This window comes from Syzygium oleosum, unplaced genomic scaffold, assembly GCF_021117445.2.
Source record: "Syzygium oleosum isolate NSW1041296 unplaced genomic scaffold, Sole_v2.1 Sole_v2.01, whole genome shotgun sequence".
Taxonomy (NCBI): domain Eukaryota; kingdom Viridiplantae; phylum Streptophyta; class Magnoliopsida; order Myrtales; family Myrtaceae; genus Syzygium; species Syzygium oleosum.
Window position 1 is genome coordinate 19,702,898 of NW_026607485.1, and position 17,083 is coordinate 19,719,980.

At 42.6% G+C, this 17,083-nt stretch overlaps 2 protein-coding genes across 2 annotated transcripts; both read left to right on the top strand.

Annotated features, from left to right (window-relative positions):
* Nucleotides 1-1,728: 1,728 nt before the first annotated feature.
* Nucleotides 1,729-2,732, top strand: LOC115694224 (glycine-rich protein 23-like). Its single transcript, XM_056319442.1, has 2 exons — nt 1,729-2,070; nt 2,293-2,732. Exons 1-2 carry the CDS (start codon nt 1,800-1,802, stop codon nt 2,487-2,489), a joined length of 468 nt encoding a protein of 155 aa, XP_056175417.1. The 5' UTR covers nt 1,729-1,799; the 3' UTR covers nt 2,490-2,732.
* A 9,927-nt stretch (nt 2,733-12,659) lies between these two features.
* LOC130135498 (uncharacterized) lies at nt 12,660-15,541 on the top strand. The gene is made up of 3 exons (XM_056304964.1): nt 12,660-12,758; nt 12,876-13,632; nt 15,220-15,541. Coding segments are annotated over exons 1-3 (858 nt in total). The 3' UTR covers nt 15,222-15,541.
* The last annotated feature ends 1,542 nt before the right edge of the window (nt 15,542-17,083 follow it).

Consider the following 17,083-nt stretch of genomic DNA (forward strand, 5'->3'; position numbering starts at 1 on the left):
AGAGAGAGAGTGTGTGTTTATGGTGGACAGTACAGAGTTTGGTCGATCCATAAATGGGGGCATTTAGAAGCTCCCACTGAACGGAGGAAATATTCGGTGGTTGCTAACCGACACGCCAAGAGCTGACGTGGCGAGCATGTTTTCCTTCGGTCCAATTATAAGTGGACACGTGGCTATGACGTGGGACGAAAAAAATGATGTGGAAAATTGTTCTTTTCTTCTTCACCCAAAAAATAAAACCAGGGGACTTCTCTTTCAACTGTCCTGAGATGAACAAAGGCTCGGCCGTCTCCACCGCCCAAGCCGCAACCTCCATTCTCAAAACCACCGCGCAACCTCCAGTCACGGCTCGGGTTGATCAGATCCGGAGGAACTCGCGTTTGAGGCACCGTCCAGCGTCCATGGCCACGAGCGATGACGGTGAACGAACTCCAGATTTTGTTTTTGGTGGAAGGTGGAGGCTTGAGGGTGTGGTTGGGTTGGGTTGGCTATTCAAGCTTCACTTTGGCAAAGTATGAAGCGATAAACTACTACAGACCAAAGAGCAAATAAGTCCAGTAATTGGAGCCCTTAACACAGACTAGGAAAAGAGAAATGAAAAGAAGTGTTGTAGATGAGAGGAACACCAACGGAGGAGGAGGAAAAGAAGGTTTCAAAAACCCCAAAATAACTCCAGATCTGAAGGAAGAAGAAGAATTCAAAAACTGCGAACGAACTCCAGATCTGGAGCAGTAGGTGGACGAACTTGCAGTACCATGTGGACGAACTTCAAATCTTCTGACCAAAAAAAAAAAAAACTTCAAATCTGGGGCCATGTCTCGAGCCACCGTCCATGGCCGTGAGCGTTATTTTTGTAAGAACTCCAGATCTGGAGCAGTAAGTGGACGAACTCTAAATCTGGAGCCATGGCCGCGAGCAACACGGCTTGTTCACAGATCTGGCGACGAGCAGCTGGCCATGGGCAAACAGAGGAAGATGAAGTGCTTGTCCATGGCTGACCTCCGCCCAACTTATGGACTAGCCGCCGTCCATGGCCACCCCTGCGCGCTTCAGATATATGACGAATCGCCATCCAGATTTGGAGGCACCATTGTGGACAAGCCACCGTCACCAGTGGAGGCTGTCGTCGTCCGTGCTGACCACCACCGTCCATAGAAACCCAGAAATCTCATCTCTCCTTTCTAAGTTTTTTCGAGACTGTCAATTTTTTACCAACAATATCCACATAAATTTTTTATTCCACGTCATAGCCACGTGTCCACTTATAATTGAACGGAAAGAAAACATGCTCACCACGGCAGCTCTTGACGTGGCGGTTAGCAACCGTTACTGAATATTTCCTCGACTGAATGAGATCACGTTGCAAAAGCAAAATGCCTTCCTCATTATCAAATTTCAAGCGACCTGTTGTCGAAAGATACGCAGCCACGCCAACTCACGAGGGCTGAAATCAAGAAACCAAGTTGACTCGTTGCTGGATAAGAAACAAGAAAGCCAGCCCCACAAGTCAAAACCCTAACTCAGAACGCATTAACTTCCGATGACGCTTCTATGTTTTGTCGAGGGCAAGCAAAGACAGTTGGACGGGGGAATGAATAGGATGGCCAATGGGCAGATGAGACTCATTAACTCGAAACAGCGTGACAGTTGGGTCGTCGTGGGGCCATCCCTTTTAAGAGCTCGTGAAGCAGCGAAATGACACGTAGTCTCTGGCTATATTAAGCTTCGCCCTATAGCTCAAGCATGTGCAGTGAGCTTCTGAGCTTTCTTTGAACTCTCTCTTCGGGTTTTGAGCGACGATGTGGGTCGTTTCGCGTTGTGCCGTGGTTGCACTCTTTTGTGTGTTGCTAGTTGGTGCCGTCGTCGGAGACGCCGATGGCGTCAAAGACGAGAAGCACTTGTTTCGAGGTGGTCTAGGGCATGGGATTTACGGGAAGGGTTTTAGGCACGGGGGGTTTGGTGGAGGCGGTCTTGGAGGAGGATATGGCGGTGGTGGGGGCTTAGGGGGTGGAGGTGGACTTGGAGGTGGGGCCGGCGGGGGTGCTGGAGGAGGCTTTGGTGGTGGGGGTGGTCTAGGAGGTGGCGGCGGTGTAGGAGGTGGAGCAGGTGGCGGGTTAGGAGGTGGTGGGGGTCTTGGAGGTGGGGCTGGTGGAGGTGGCGGACTTGGTGGTGGGGGAGGAGTAGGTGGAGGTGCTGGAGCCGGAGGTGGTTTTGGTGGCGGAGCAGGTGGAGGAGGAGGGCTTGGAGGAGGAGCCGGAGGAGGCGGCGGCTTTGGTGGCGGCGGTGGTGGAGGCTTAGGCGGAGGTGCCGGTGGTGGTGCAGGAGGCGGCTTTGGCGGTGGCGCGGGAGGTGGTGGAGGTCTTGGCAGCGGTGCGGGCGGCGGAGGTGGATTTGGTGGTGGCGGGGGCGCCGGTGGAGGTGCTGGTGGAGGAGTAGGTGGCGGAGGGGGCAGTGGCTTTGGCGGAGGACGCAAAACATTGCATCCATGAGCTTAACGTGGTATAATAGAAGGGGGCAGCATGCAATGACGCATGGGACATTTGGGTTTTCTTTTTCCCTTCGAATTTGCTTTCGTTGTCTAATTAAGGAAGTGTGTCGTGTGAAGAGAAAGTTCTTAAATGAAGTCAGTTGCTTTCAGAACAGTCCTTATCATCTTTGTGTTGCATATGTATAATTTCACTATATTTGCCAAGAAAGTCTTCGAGCCAATTTAAATGTTTCATCTTATCAAATTATCTCTCTCTCTCTCTCTCTCTCTCTCTCTCTCTCTCTCTCTCTATATATATATATATATATATATGCACGTGATTTGAAGGTATATTTCTTGTAATTCAGCACTATTCTTCTGTCAATAAAACATCTATCTCCTCTCGTGCGACGTGTGCTCTTCCATGTAGCTGCACCGGTCCCATAAATACATATATAGTCTTCAACCCTTTCAAAAGGATTATAAATGCTACATGTCCACACCATCATGATTTTGCTTTGTTTATTGGTTCAGGTAGAGCAAGTCATAATCATAAAGAACATGCTACGAATGCTCTCAGTGGTTGAATGTACCTTAACGAGGACATGATCGATTTTCCGAGTATCGACCACCTATATCGTAGGAAAAATATGGGCTTGAAAAAGCTGATAATCTCTATTTTGCTCTAGAATTCTTTGTTAACAAACTCCACCTCCTCCTCCACCTCCGGCGACAGTGATTCCGCCGGGGAAAGGTGTGGAGAGAGAGAGGAAGGAAAGGGACGACAGGTTAGAACTCAAACTGACGCTCTAATGGATGGCATCCCAAGATTTCGAAGGATTTGTTTTTCTCTTTTATGGCTCTTGTCCTGGAAATTGGTAAAATGGATGAATCTGATCAAGCAACGTTCTTTTTTTTTTACTCTAAGTTCCAATCTGACTTAGTTTAATCTCAGCTTCAATTCGCTAGCATTCGGCCATCGCCAGAGCTCTTCACCTGAGCGCCGTCGATTGCCGAGCTTCGGTTTTTTTTTTCATTATTTATATGAAAATATAACTAAAATTCTTTATAAGTGCAGTTTTTCTCCAAATAGCATTTAAACCAAAATATACTTTTCTCAAATAGGTGGGTCGGTTCGAAAATGGTCCGATCCAAATTTATCCATTTCCATACAATACAAATTTCGTTACCCATACAAGATCCAACCATACTGCTAAAACTCTTCTATATTGAATCTAATATAGGAAACCTGGCCTATAGCCAAACTAAGGTGAAAACACATAGTAATTAAGCGCGATATTGAGCGAGGGCGAGAGAGAGAGAGAGTGAAGAGAGAGTCATAGAGATGGGTTGGGTCTACGAATGTCGTGAACCCATTTAACACCCATATTAAACCCATTTGGGTCTAAATTTATTTATGATCAATTTACTGAATATAACTAACCCATATAATAGCTTAACTTATCAAATATGGGTTAAGAAATGGGTCTATGACTCATTTTAATAAGTTTACTGTTCGATTACACTTGACCAAACACTATTTACATTTTGAAAAAAACCCTTTCATTTAAAGTCCTTTGCATTCTTCCAAATGCTTTCCCTAAATGCTCTTCCAAACGCATCCCTAGTCCACTTTGAGAATATGAATTTCAGTTCTTGTAAAAGTTGGGAAAATGAGGGATTTATGAATTACATATCTGATAATTATCTTGAGATCAAATTGGGAAAGTTAGATATCTTGATAATTGCTTGATTGTGTAGGTTAAATTAGGGATGAGCTTTCCAAGAAGTTTTGTTAAAATTTTGAGTCCGAGATTAAAGTTGTTAACTTGCTATTAAAATTTAGTTAATTAACTAGATGTTATATTGGATGGAACAGAAGTAATTTCTCTCTCTATGGTGCATTATATTGTAAGGGACAAAGTCAATTTGCTCTTTGTATTACTCTAAAGATACATCAATAGATTTATTTATTTATTTGTATATATAGCACATCACATGCCATGCATAATAGAGTCACATTTACATGAATTTAAAGAGATAATTACTTTTTCATTCTCATGAAGTTAAATTTACTACTTATATATTTTATATATTATAAAGTCAATTTTACTACTTTTTATCAGGAAATTTTCTCATAAAAAAGTTCTCTGAAATTCTTCAATAATTTTTTTTCTCATTCTCTTTTAGTCAATTTTTCTACTTTTTATCAAGAAATTTTCCTCCAAACTTTTAGTCTTTCTTTGCAACTCTTAAATCGTTAGTTAGAAAAAGAAAATCTCCTTTCATCAAAATTGAATTCGTTTAATGCATAAAATTCACTTTTAATAGGATATATTAGATTAAACTGGAATAGAGTAGACATGATAGATAAAGGGAGCACTTATACATCAATAGAAAGGGATCACTTGAGTTTAATGCCACACCCCCAAAAGAATGTAATAACCTTCAAACATATTTATAAAAATTTTCAAAAACAATCTATATTCCAGAGTTTTCCTTTTTCAATATTTCGAAGTTGCAATATGACACTAATCGATTATCAATTGAATTTTGTTGATTAAAAAGAATTATTAGTAAACTGGGTAGGTGGTTTCAGAGAGACACAACAGCATGGGGAAACAGAGAATGGCATTGTGAGGTTAATGAATGCGTGGTTGGGAGAAATTTTGGTGAGAGAGTACCCAACAACCCCAAGTTACAAGAATGGTGAGTTTTCAATAGTAGGTAAGGATTCAAAAGTTTCGTGGACTAATTTTGAGAACAAATACAGCTACCAATCTTTTTAAGAAAGATGAGAGAGAAGTTACGTGACGCTTACGATCTCACATCGAACGGGAGATGGGTCCGTAAAGCGATCCCTGAGCAGAATTCATCATTGTATAATCATTACCTCGCGTGGTTGTGCGGGTGAATGGGGGAGGACGAGTGGGAAGTCGCATGGTCATCAAATCGAGCGCGAATGGACACACGTGGTCCCATCCGGGGGGTAGGGGACAATACGAGGGTATGGTATGCGGGAAGAGCACTTCGCGCCTATTTCTATTGAGCGACATGTTATGATATCTAAGTTAGTCACCAAATTGTGGGGATACGATTCATTAACGTGAATTAATGTAGAATTTATTTTGGATGACAAAAAAGCAAATGCATTAGTCAACAAATTTTGAGAGAATCCAAATTAATTCGACAAGTTCAGCGAATGCCAGATTTATTGGTTTCTTAAATAAAACACTTGTCGCGACCGACATCTCCCCGGCCCTTTTTTTGAATACATGCAAAAAGGGAGGGTTCGCCTGGTACGTGCTAAGTCTAGGTTTAGGACTTAACTCGGGCCCTCCCAAGCCCATACCATATCGCGACTTAGGGTTTAAGTTTTTTAACATGCAAGTGGTTTATACCAAGGAGTCGCTACTAATCAATTTGGGGTGGGTCGATTAGAAACCCAAATAAGGTGATGGGAGAATCACCATATTCCTACGAACCAGAGATTAATTGAGTTTGGGGACTTGGTTACACTAGTTGGATAACTAATGCCCTTTCGGTACCTTTTTATCCTGTTCATTTTTTGAAAACATTTGTCAGGCAATTTAGATTGATTTTAGGACCTTTCTCCTAACATGTGAGGTGATCAAGCGAGTGCATAATCAGAAACGATTAGCAGTAAAAAACACAACAATTCATGCAGCTTAAGGTTCTAACCTTAACTAAGTTAGATGACATTCAAAACACAACAACTCATGCAATTGTATTAAAAACATGCATAATAACACAACGGTAATAAAAGTAACATGCAAAATATTACTGGGCAATCTCAGGCTTGTCTAATTTAAACAAGACAAAAACATGCATAATAAAACCACAACAAATTAAAACAACAGATATATCACATAAATAATAATAATAATAATAATAATAATAATAATAAATAAATAAATAAATACGAAAAAGAAAAAGAAAAAGAAATTTAATTTTTTTTATTTTTTAAAAATAAATAAATAAATGCGGAAGAAAAAGAAAAAAATTATAATTTTTTTTAAATTTTTTAAATTTAAAAAAAAATAAAAAAACGGGTCGGTCGGATCCGGGTCGATCGAATCCGACCCGGGTCAATGGATCCGACCCAGGGCATTGACCCGGGTCGGATCGGTTGATCGGGGTCGAAACTGACCCGGGTCAACGGATCCGACCCAGGGCGTTGACCCGGGTCGGATCGGTCGATCCGGGTCGGGTCACCCCCTTGTGCACAAACGCAAGGGGGTCGCCGGCGGAGCCAAAATTGGCCTTCCGCCGGTCGACCCAGACCGGCCCCGACTAAGAACCGACTTCTGGAGAACCTCACCAAGCTTCGCCGCCCACCTGAGTCGCCGTCCGACCCCTGGTCGCCGGCCGGCGACCGAATTAAAAACCAGCCTCTTTGAGGCATTTTGTCGAATAGGTGGCGTGCGTCAACAAAAAGGGAAGATTTCGACCTGCTCCGGCGAACTGATGGACTCAGGCGACCTAACTTACCTTCGGTGACGACACACGGACGGCAGGGGACGGCGGTATGGGCCGGGACTCGAGCGAAACGGCCGGCGCGGGTCCCGGCCAAATCGGGAGCAAAAACAGGGGAGAACAGAGCAGTTCGGGCTGGGGGACGACTCACCGATCAAGGCTGCTACGGGATGGCTTTCTGGCAGCTTTGCGGGCGACGGTGCGGCTACGGGGACCTGCAAAAACTCGGATCTCTTCTCTTTCTCTCCCTTTTCTCTCTGATTCTCTCTCTGTTCTCTCTGTCTCTGTTTTTCTTTGAAAATGGCCGACCCCCTCTCTCTCTTTCTCTCTGGTTTTTATAGCCGGACGACGGAGCGTCTCTGCTCCGTCACGTCGGCATGACGACGGCCTGCATCGTCCTACGCTGGCCCGTGACTTTCGTGGCCACTTAGGCCGGTGCAGAGCAGGGGGAGGCTCTGAGATGGCAGAGTAGAGAAACAGGGGAAAGAGAGGGAGAAGGAGATAAGGGAGGCCTGGGAAAACGGGGAGGACGGGACTGGCAATTAATGCCAGTCCCGTCGGCGTGCCCCTTCGGCCCTGCTCTGGCTGGATAGCGACGGTGCGGGGCTGCGATGCTGTGCGTCACTTTGCGGCCAGAACAGGGGCAAACAGGAGAAGGAGAAAGCGACCGGCACGGGGGAGAAGGAAGGAAAAGAGAAGCTGGGCCGGGCTGGGCCCAGCCACGTGGAGGGGAAGAAAAAGAGCGGGCTGGGCCCGCGGGGAAGAAAGGAAAAAAAAAGAAAAGGGAGGTGGGCTGGGCCGCGCGGGGGGAGAAAAAGAAAAGGGAGAGAAAAGGGGCCGGGTCGACCCAGCCTCGACCCGGCCCGGTTCGATTTTTTTTTTTTTAAGGTTCTAAATATTCTATTAATACAAATGTGCCTAATTTCTATATGCAATGCATTTAAATACAAATATTTTTTGTTTTAGGAATTAAAGAAAATTAACTCCTAAATTTTATGCAATTAATTTTGGGCAAATTAAAATAGGTGTCAACAGCTGCCCCTCTTTGAAGGTGAGCTCGCAGAGGTTGAGCTCGTAGATGTTACGTTCAAAGATAAAATGACACATAAATTTTAACCCATGCATGCTCAGTGAATGCTATTTTTGGCGAGACCGTGAGTCCCATTTTTCATGATGCGATAAGATGATGCATGCTAAAGCAAATAAAAACATACCTGGGGCTACTTACCTTGCCGAAGGGTAGAGTAATTCCAGATAGTTGATATTTTGTGTCGAGGACCCGAACCTTTCTTCGGTCGTCTTGACTGGGAAATGGTTTGTCTAGGACCCGAACTTATCTTCGGTCGCCTTGACTGGATTTGGTTTGTCCAGGACCCGAACCTTTCTTCGGTCGCCTTGACTGGGGAAATCACTTTCCTAGGACCCGAACCTTTCTTCGGTCACCTTGACTGGATTTTGCTTTACCAAAGTACCTGCATCATAAGGGGTACCTGAAAAGACTTGATGTGAACAGAAGAGGTTAGTCCTGTGCTCAGGAGGGTGAACAAAGGGGTCAATCCAATGTTCAAAGGGTGAACAAAGGGGTCAATCCAATGTTCAGTTGGTGAACAAAGGGGTCAATCCAATGTTCAAAGGGTGAACAAAGGGGTCAATCTAATGTTCAGAGGGTGAACAAATGGGTCAATCCAATTTTCAGAGGGTGAACAAAGGGGTCAATCCAATGTTCAAAGGGTGAACAAAGGTTCAGTTGATGAACAAATGGGTCAATCCAATGTTCAGAAGGTAAACAAAGGGGTCAATCCAATGTTCAAAGGGTAAACAAATGGGTCAATCCAATATTCAGTTGGTGAACAAATGGGTCAATCCAATATTCAGTTGGTGAACAAATGGGTCAATCCAATGTTCAAAGGGTGAACAAAGGGGTCAATCCAATGTTCAGTTGGTGAACAAAAGGGTCAATCTAATGTTCAAAAGGTACCATAACAATCGTAGGTACCTGGTTTTTAGAACCGGACATGGGTAGAATATACTTACTTGAGCACGTTCCTGCCTCTTAAGGGCATGTCTCCTGTCAGACAAGTTTTTTTTGTGCAAAGACATACGTATTCATTGGAGAAATAGACAACTGAGGCTATTCTAGAATATCGTATGAAATATCTTGACCAGCAAGTCAAAATGCTTTTCTTTTTTCAAAGAAACACCTGGTTTACCTTCTGGGTAGTTTGAAAAAAAATTTGATGAAATACCTAGGGTTTCTTACCCGGAGGTTTGATGCATCATATGCTGAATACCCGATCTTTTTTTGGGGCATCTCTCTTGGAATGATAATGAGGGCTTCTCCAGCGCCCGAATTTTCATGTTCTATCACTGGGGATTAGAACTCTGAGTTGCAAAAGCATGCTGTGTCAATTTCACTTGGGGAATAGAAGAAATTTTTTGTGACATCTTTGGAGACGCTCCAAAGGTCATATATTCTTTGAGTCTTTAAGGATATTTTACCTGTCAAAGAGGGTTAGCGCAAACATGCATGCATTCATCAAGGATAGACAAGCTGGGCTATTCCAGAATGTGTATTTGAAAGTTCATGCATAATGATTTTGCCATGTTTGCATCACCAAAAATCCACCGAGGGTCAATCAAGATAATTTTTGTTCGCAAGGTGGACTTCTTGAGATGATGAACGAGGGACCTTCAGTCAGAAAGGACTTTCCACTCACTCTCATTTGAAAAGGATTGTTTGTCTCGACCATTAAGGCGGGAAAATCGAAAACACTCAATCTGACCGTTATCACATCAACAAGGGTCTGAGTTTTGTCGCAAGCGGTACGACGCTGCCAATCTGAAAGGTCTTCTTCAGGGTCGTAATGTAGGCTTGGTCAATGGCTTAACAAAGGAGACTGTCCGAGTCAAGGCCATGAAAGAAAATATTCTGCAATCATCTCTAGGTTTACAAGTCAAGAACCCTGCAAAACGAGACAGAAGTAGTCTTGCTCGCACTTCCTAGAGTATTGTTTATAAACATTTGAAATTCCACGTTAAATCAAGTGCCCTAGTCAGAAGAGACTTCATGAGGGATGTAACGTGGGCTTGGTTTACAGGTTGAGGAACGAAATGATCGTTGGGCTAAAAAATGTGTGTGAGGGTGAGAATTGGTGATCATCTTGGCATTGTCACCATTCTTCTTCTCCACCGTCAGGATTCTTTTGGAAAACTCCCTGGGTAATCCCGTGCTTTGGCTTCTTGGACAGCTTTTTCTTGAGGAGCTTCTGCGTCAAGCATCTTCCTGGATACCATTCGATCTCTGTCCCAATTGCTTTCTCCAGAATAGATTCGTCTTCATCTATCATGTGATAGATCTTTGTCAAGACAGAGTTCTGAAAGTAGGGGTTTGCATCGAAGAAGAACTCAAGTTTAAACCCTTTTGGGTCGTCTATTCTACACTGCTTAACATCTTTAAGGTATTTGAGAGCACTTTCATTATGCTCAGAGATCTCCTCAGCTAAAACTTCATTGTTTTTTAAAGCAGTTACCCAGAAATTAGGGACTCCTTTCTCTTCATCCTTTTCATCGTTTTTCTTCTTCTCCTTCATGGGCATCGGCCTTGCTTTTATCAGGCACACTGCTTTTTCATGCCCCTAATTTTTTAGCATTTTTTGCTATTCTTTTGGTGTTGTCAGGATTAGCCTAAACAAGTTTGAACAGAACAATGTTATTAGGCTCTTGGAGTCTTCATCTTGATTCAGTACTTTGGACTCTGATGTTCAAACTGTGGTGACTTTTGCTTTGCCCCGGTGTGGGGGATGATCACTAATTGGGTTCGTACAAAATGAAATCGCCGGCTCAATTGGGCTAGCAAAGGATATAAGTGTATGGGATAGAAAAAGATCTGCTCTTCAGCATCCTAGGGCATTTAAATTATCGTGAGAGTTCATCTGCAATAAAAACACTCAAAGATTAATGCAAGTGAGAGCAAGAAAATTTCTATTCATCTTTTTCACCTTGTGCGAGCTGTTGCGGGTGATGATCATAGAAAATTTTAGATATTACAAACTCCTCATCCTTTTTGTCTTGCTCAGTTTTTAGGTAAGAACATCACTGTTATCAATGACATGTTGGCATTTTGGACAGGCTTTAGTTTGCTGCTCCTCTCTTGACAACGCTCTCTTGGCTTCGATCGTCCGGCCGTCGATGGTGTGCTTGTCTTGGAGGACTCTGTCGAGGACCGCCGGACCCGTGAAGATGACGAGACCGAAGCCACGGGAGCGGTGATCTAAAGGGAATGACGTTCTTCTTGCTCCCTCTGAATTTGAATCCTCCTTGTGATGCCGATTTACCTCAAGCTGCCCCAATATGGGGTGGTTCTTGACAGGGGTAATTTAAAAGGAACTTCCGAGTGTATGGGCTAAAAAATGGTCAAGCAAAGGATTAACGGTAGTGTATGGGGTAGAGAAATGAGCCGCCTCTCATCATTTTGGCTACCGTACCTTATGTGAGAAATTCCTTTACCTTGTAGAAATGAAACCTTTTCGCTCATCTTGCAAGGGTTTGGTACGTGAGAATGTGTATAGACTAAGGATTGCCTCTCATCATCCTGACACACCTTGTTCAAAACATCGGAGCAGTTCGACACCATTCGTCGAATTGTCAAAATTGTCACAGGGAATTGGTGAATTAAACAGGTGAAATTAGGGGTAAGTACACTACAAGTGCCATAACTTTTGTACGGAGGACACTTAAGTGTCATAACTTTTTTTTGGCTCACTTGAGTGCCACATCGGAGTAGAAATGAACACTTGAGTGCCTTCCGGCCAAATGTGCTACGTGGATTTCTGACTTAATTTTTTTTCATACGTGGAAATTAGAAAAATAAACGGACGTCCAACGTGGAAAAAGGATATTCCACGTGGAGAGAAATGACGTCGTTCGTTGGATCTCTTTGAGTGAAAGAAACGTCGTCGTTTCTTATAAAGAAAGAAACGTCGTCGTTTCTTTTGTTTATGTCCTCTCCATCTCTCTATCTCTATCTCAACGATCGATTAGGGCAAAATTAAGGCTCTCTCTCAAATCGATCGATCTCTGTCCCTCATTGATCGTCCTATTTAGTCGCGAATTAGGGCTTCGATCTTCGTCAACACTTCGACGAAGGAGCAAATCGAACTATCCCTCGCTCGTATCTTGTTCGTCTGTCAATTTCGGAAGGAAATTGGGTCTGTCGCACGCCGAGTGTTGGTCAACAGTGAATAAAGGTTAGCGAGTGATTTTGTTGTGTCCACTGGCTGACCAAATGAGCTTCGCTTTATCCTTTGTCGTCTTTGAATTCTTGGTGTTGTTGACAGATTGTAAAAGCACGTTGAACGGCCATTGACCGACACCCCAGATTAGCGTTTGGTGCGAAAGTGTAAAGGTGGGTGCTTTATTTTGTTCGTCGTTATATTTTGTCGTCTTGTATCCATTGAACAATGGCCAGAATTATCGTTTATTGAACGTGGGGACTGATCTCAAACTTGTCTTGTCTCTGTCTATTGTTTACTTAAAATTGGGTTGAAAGTGGGGACCGAATCGATTGCTCAACTTGTCCTCTTGTGTCTATGTATTGTTTATTGAAAGTGGGGACAAATCGTACAACTTGTCATCTGTATGAGTTGTGGTCCCGGACAATAGAATAATTTTTTTTTGTCTTGACTGCAGTGTTAAAATGGATGATAGCACTGCACCCATTACTGTGTGCTATGGTGGGAATTTTGTTACTGGAGAAGTGTGGAAATATGTTGGAGGAAGTGTTGCTGTTGTTAGGGTCAGCATCAGTAATCTATCATATGAAGACCTTGAGAAAGATATATCGAAACAGTTGCGGTGCAAAGTAGGAAAATTGCACTATCAAATACCTGGTAAGAGTCTGAAAGATGGATAGAGATATCTGTATGATGATGGTAGTGTGAGAGATCTAGTTTACCATTTTCTTCATCATCATGAGGTTTATGTGTATGTTGAAACTGTTGGTGCTGAGTATGAGGAAATAGTGTTGGAAGCTGGTATTGAATCTGAGGTTGGTGATAGATCTGTTTTAGAGCAAGATCGGATATCTGAGGACACCGAGGCTTCCCTCACAGCTCGTGTGCTAGAGATATGTGAGCAACTTGAGAAAAGTGGTGGCTTAGGTGATGATGAAGAGGAGACGCTGCCTGAATCATCGAGTATAATCAATTTGGGTTCTTGGGATGTTGCACTGTCCAATGATGACGATGAGGAAACATTACTGCATACAATTTACGAGAGTGATGTTGATGATGAAGACATTGCAGTTGCAAGGGAAGAAGTGAGGGCATATCAGCAAGGAAGGAAAGCATCAATTGGGGTAGTGGATGAGGGCACTTCAGTAAATCAGGATTGTGGAGCTCCAACGGCAGATCGTGATGATACGGAATATGAGCAAAGTGGTGACAACGGCAGTAGCTCAGAGGATCGTGATAACGAAGATGTTGCAGCTCAGCGTACAATTAGAAGAAGGTATCCTTCTTATAATTCAACCGATACAAGTCCTATGCTTTGCTTATCGATGAGTTTTGATGATGCCAAACAATTTAGAGAAGCTATTGTGAGGGACTCAATCACTCATCAAAGGAATATCAAATTCACTAGTAATACCAAGGATTATGTTAGAGCAATATGTGCACAAGCTAATTGTCCATGGAAGGTATATGGTGCATTTAGTAAGAAGACCGGGTCATTCCAAATTCGGTCACTTCAGGAGGAGCATAACTGTGGCATTGTATTTGACAACAAAAGAGTGACTAGTGCGTGGTTGGCTAAGCAGTTCTTTAACACCATTAAGACCATGCCAGAAATCAGGACTTCTCAATTGAAACAGCTAGTGAAAGAGCAAGTAGGTGTGAATGTGTCAAAGAATCAATGCAAAAGGGCTAAGTCTAACGTTGTGAGAACATTGATGGGTGCATAGAAAGAAGAATACGCTCAGATTTGGGAGTATTGTAAGGAATGTAGGCTTCAGAATCCACTTGGTAGAATTCATGTAGATATTGTGGAGAAGCCATTGCCTGATCATGGGACACAATTTGGTAGAATGTACGTATGATTTGATGCATGTAAAAAAGGGTTTTTAGCTGGCTGCAGAAGAGTGATAGGGTTAGATGGTTGTTTTTTGAAGGGGTTATGCAAAGGAGAGCTATTGGCTGCCATTGGGAGAGATGGAAACAACCAAATGTTTCCATTAGCATGGGCTGTTGTGAAGATAGAAAACAAGGACACTTGGTCCTGGTTTTTGAAGAATCTAATGGCTGACCTTGGCATACATGATGGAAGAGGTTGGGCATTCATAAGTGATCAACAGAAGGTAATGTCACTAAACTATTGTATTTTTAATATCATTTACATATTGTTGCTTACATATGTTTGTTGGTTTTGTAGGGACTTGTCCCGGCAATTGCTGAGTTGATGCAATATGCTGAGCACAGAATGTGTGCTCGGCATATATATGCAAATTGGGCAAAGAAATACAAAGGTGATCAACTGCAAAGGCAATTCTGGCTAATTGCAAAGAGCACAAATATGACAGAATTCAGAATTCACAAAAAAGCTCTACATGCCTTATCAGCTGAAGCTTTTAATGCATTGTTCCAAACTGAAGCAAAACATTGGTGCAAAGCCTTTTTTAGTGAAGAATTCAAGTGTGATGCCGTGGACAACAATCTTTGCGAGGCATTCAATGGCAGGATCATAGGAGCTAGGTGTAAATCCATCATAAGTATGCTTGAGGACATTAGGATTTTGGTAATGACGAGACTGCAAAAATAGAGAGATGAATGTGCCAATTGGCCTACACAGTGTGGGCCTAGGATTGTGAAAAAATTGGATGACAACATTGTTGCTAGTAGGTTTTGTCATCCAATTTGGAATGGAGACGATGGATACGAGATTATGCATAATGGTGACAAGTATGTTGTTCACTTGGAGAGGAAAAATTGTTCCTGTCGAGCATGGCAGTTGACTGGGATACCTTGTTGTCATGCCATTTGTGCCATCCTGCTCAAGCAAGCCAATCCAAAGGATTATGCAGATGACTGTTATAAGAAACCTAAGTATCTTGCTGCATACCAATTTATGATGCAGCCTTTGAGAAGTAGCAAGTTCTGGGATAAAACAAATCATCCACCCCCAGAACCTCTACCACTGAAGAAGCTGTTTGGCAGGCCCAAGAAGAAAAGGAGGTTGCAGGAAATAGAGATTAGTAGTAACAGAATGAGTAGGGTTGGTGGAATCATACGGTGCTCACTATGCTATCGGGAAGGGCACAATAAGGTTGGTTGTCCAAATAAGAAGCAGCAACAGCGACAAGAGCAGACAACACAGGCCAATGATACAGGGGTACCTCAGGGAGCCACACAAAGTAATGATGGGGAACTAAGTGGGCCAACTCAGTCCAACATTGTACAGCCGAGGAGCAAAATTCAAGTAAGCTCTTTGTTAAGGATATTCCACGTGCATGTAGTTGTTTGTGAATTAACCTCATTCTGTTATGTCATTTTGCAGATTAGAAAAAGACCAAGTGGAGGTGTTTCCACTGACAGTTCTGTACCACAACATACATGTGGTGCACTTGGGAACAGGCTTAGGGAATATGACTATGGGTTGTTTACAGACATGAATACCGGCATGGCCATTTTGAATGTAAGTTTTTTAGTTGTTATGCATTTAACATATGTCATATGATTGACATGGTAACTAATGGTTATATGATTGCACTGGGAGACCTTCGGAGGTGCCGATATCTCAAGGAGGACCAAGTCAAGAATCGGCGCACCACCAAGAACAACAAGAAGTCAAGGGCAAGCACTGCTAAACCAATCAATGGTAACTCGAGCACAATCCAAGAGGAAGCAACCAATGGCACTACCAAATCAGAAGGTGCAAAGGCCAGCTCGAAAGCATGCACCCAAAAATGCCACAACAGCGCTTGCGTCCGAATCAAATGATCCTGGAAATGTCACTACACATCAGTCTCGAACAACCTGCTACCACAGTGGCACCAATCACAAGAAGTTCAGCAGGAGACAACACCAACAAACATCAAGGACCAAGCAAAAGAATGTCTCCTCCAAAAGCTAAGCCAGCTGAAAAAGAAACACGATCGATGGATGTGCCTAGATTTCCAGTTCGAAAGAGTGCGAGGATCATGAACAATATTAAGAGTTGTCCATCGAACAAAGGAAGTGACCAAGTTGTTGACATTGACTAATGGGATGATGGGAAAGTCTATCTATTTATGTGTGTTTAGGGGGATTTTGTTAGGTGTTTAATGTCATTGTTGTATTTTGGCTGGTGATGTGTTTGGTAGCAATGTTGTCAGGTGTTTATGTTGCTGCATTTTGGCTGGTGATAACTTCATTTTAGCAGCAATGTTATTCGAATTTATGTTTTGATGTTGACGTAAGATAACACCATTTTGAGGTGCAAGGATTATGTTATCATGTTTGATGAATGAAATTGCCATTTGGTGTCAAACCAGGCTAGGTTGATGGCAACTTGTTACTTATAGTGCATGTTACAGGATAACGATGTCTAAGAATCTTTGCTTTAAGCTTGAGTGTGTTTAAGAAAGTGAAACCAACAGCTTACAAATTTTTTTTGTTTATGAACCTAAGTGCTTACTTTTAAAAAGTTGAGGAACCTAGGTTATAACTTTTTAAAAATTAGTGAACTTAAGTGTTCTCTTTAAATAATTTGTGGCACTCAAACGATCATTCGTAAAATTATTTGGAACTTCTACTGTCCTTAACACCATACGCAAGATATCCAACACCAACCACAAAATCCAGGTTCATTACAGCTTGCTGCAAAAACTGCAGCAGAAATTGCAAATCATCTTACTCTTTATAAACCCACAATAATGGACAAATTGCATCCTAAAACACCATTTATCAAATCGACCAAATATGGTCATTCGACGCAATCAACAATAATGCACAAATTGCATCATAAAACACCATTTCCACTAAATCAACCATATGTAGCTGTTCAGCTCAGTCAAGCAATCACAACTCAGATATACAAAAATTACCATAACTATTCAAGCATAAACACATTCTAAAGCCTAATATTAAT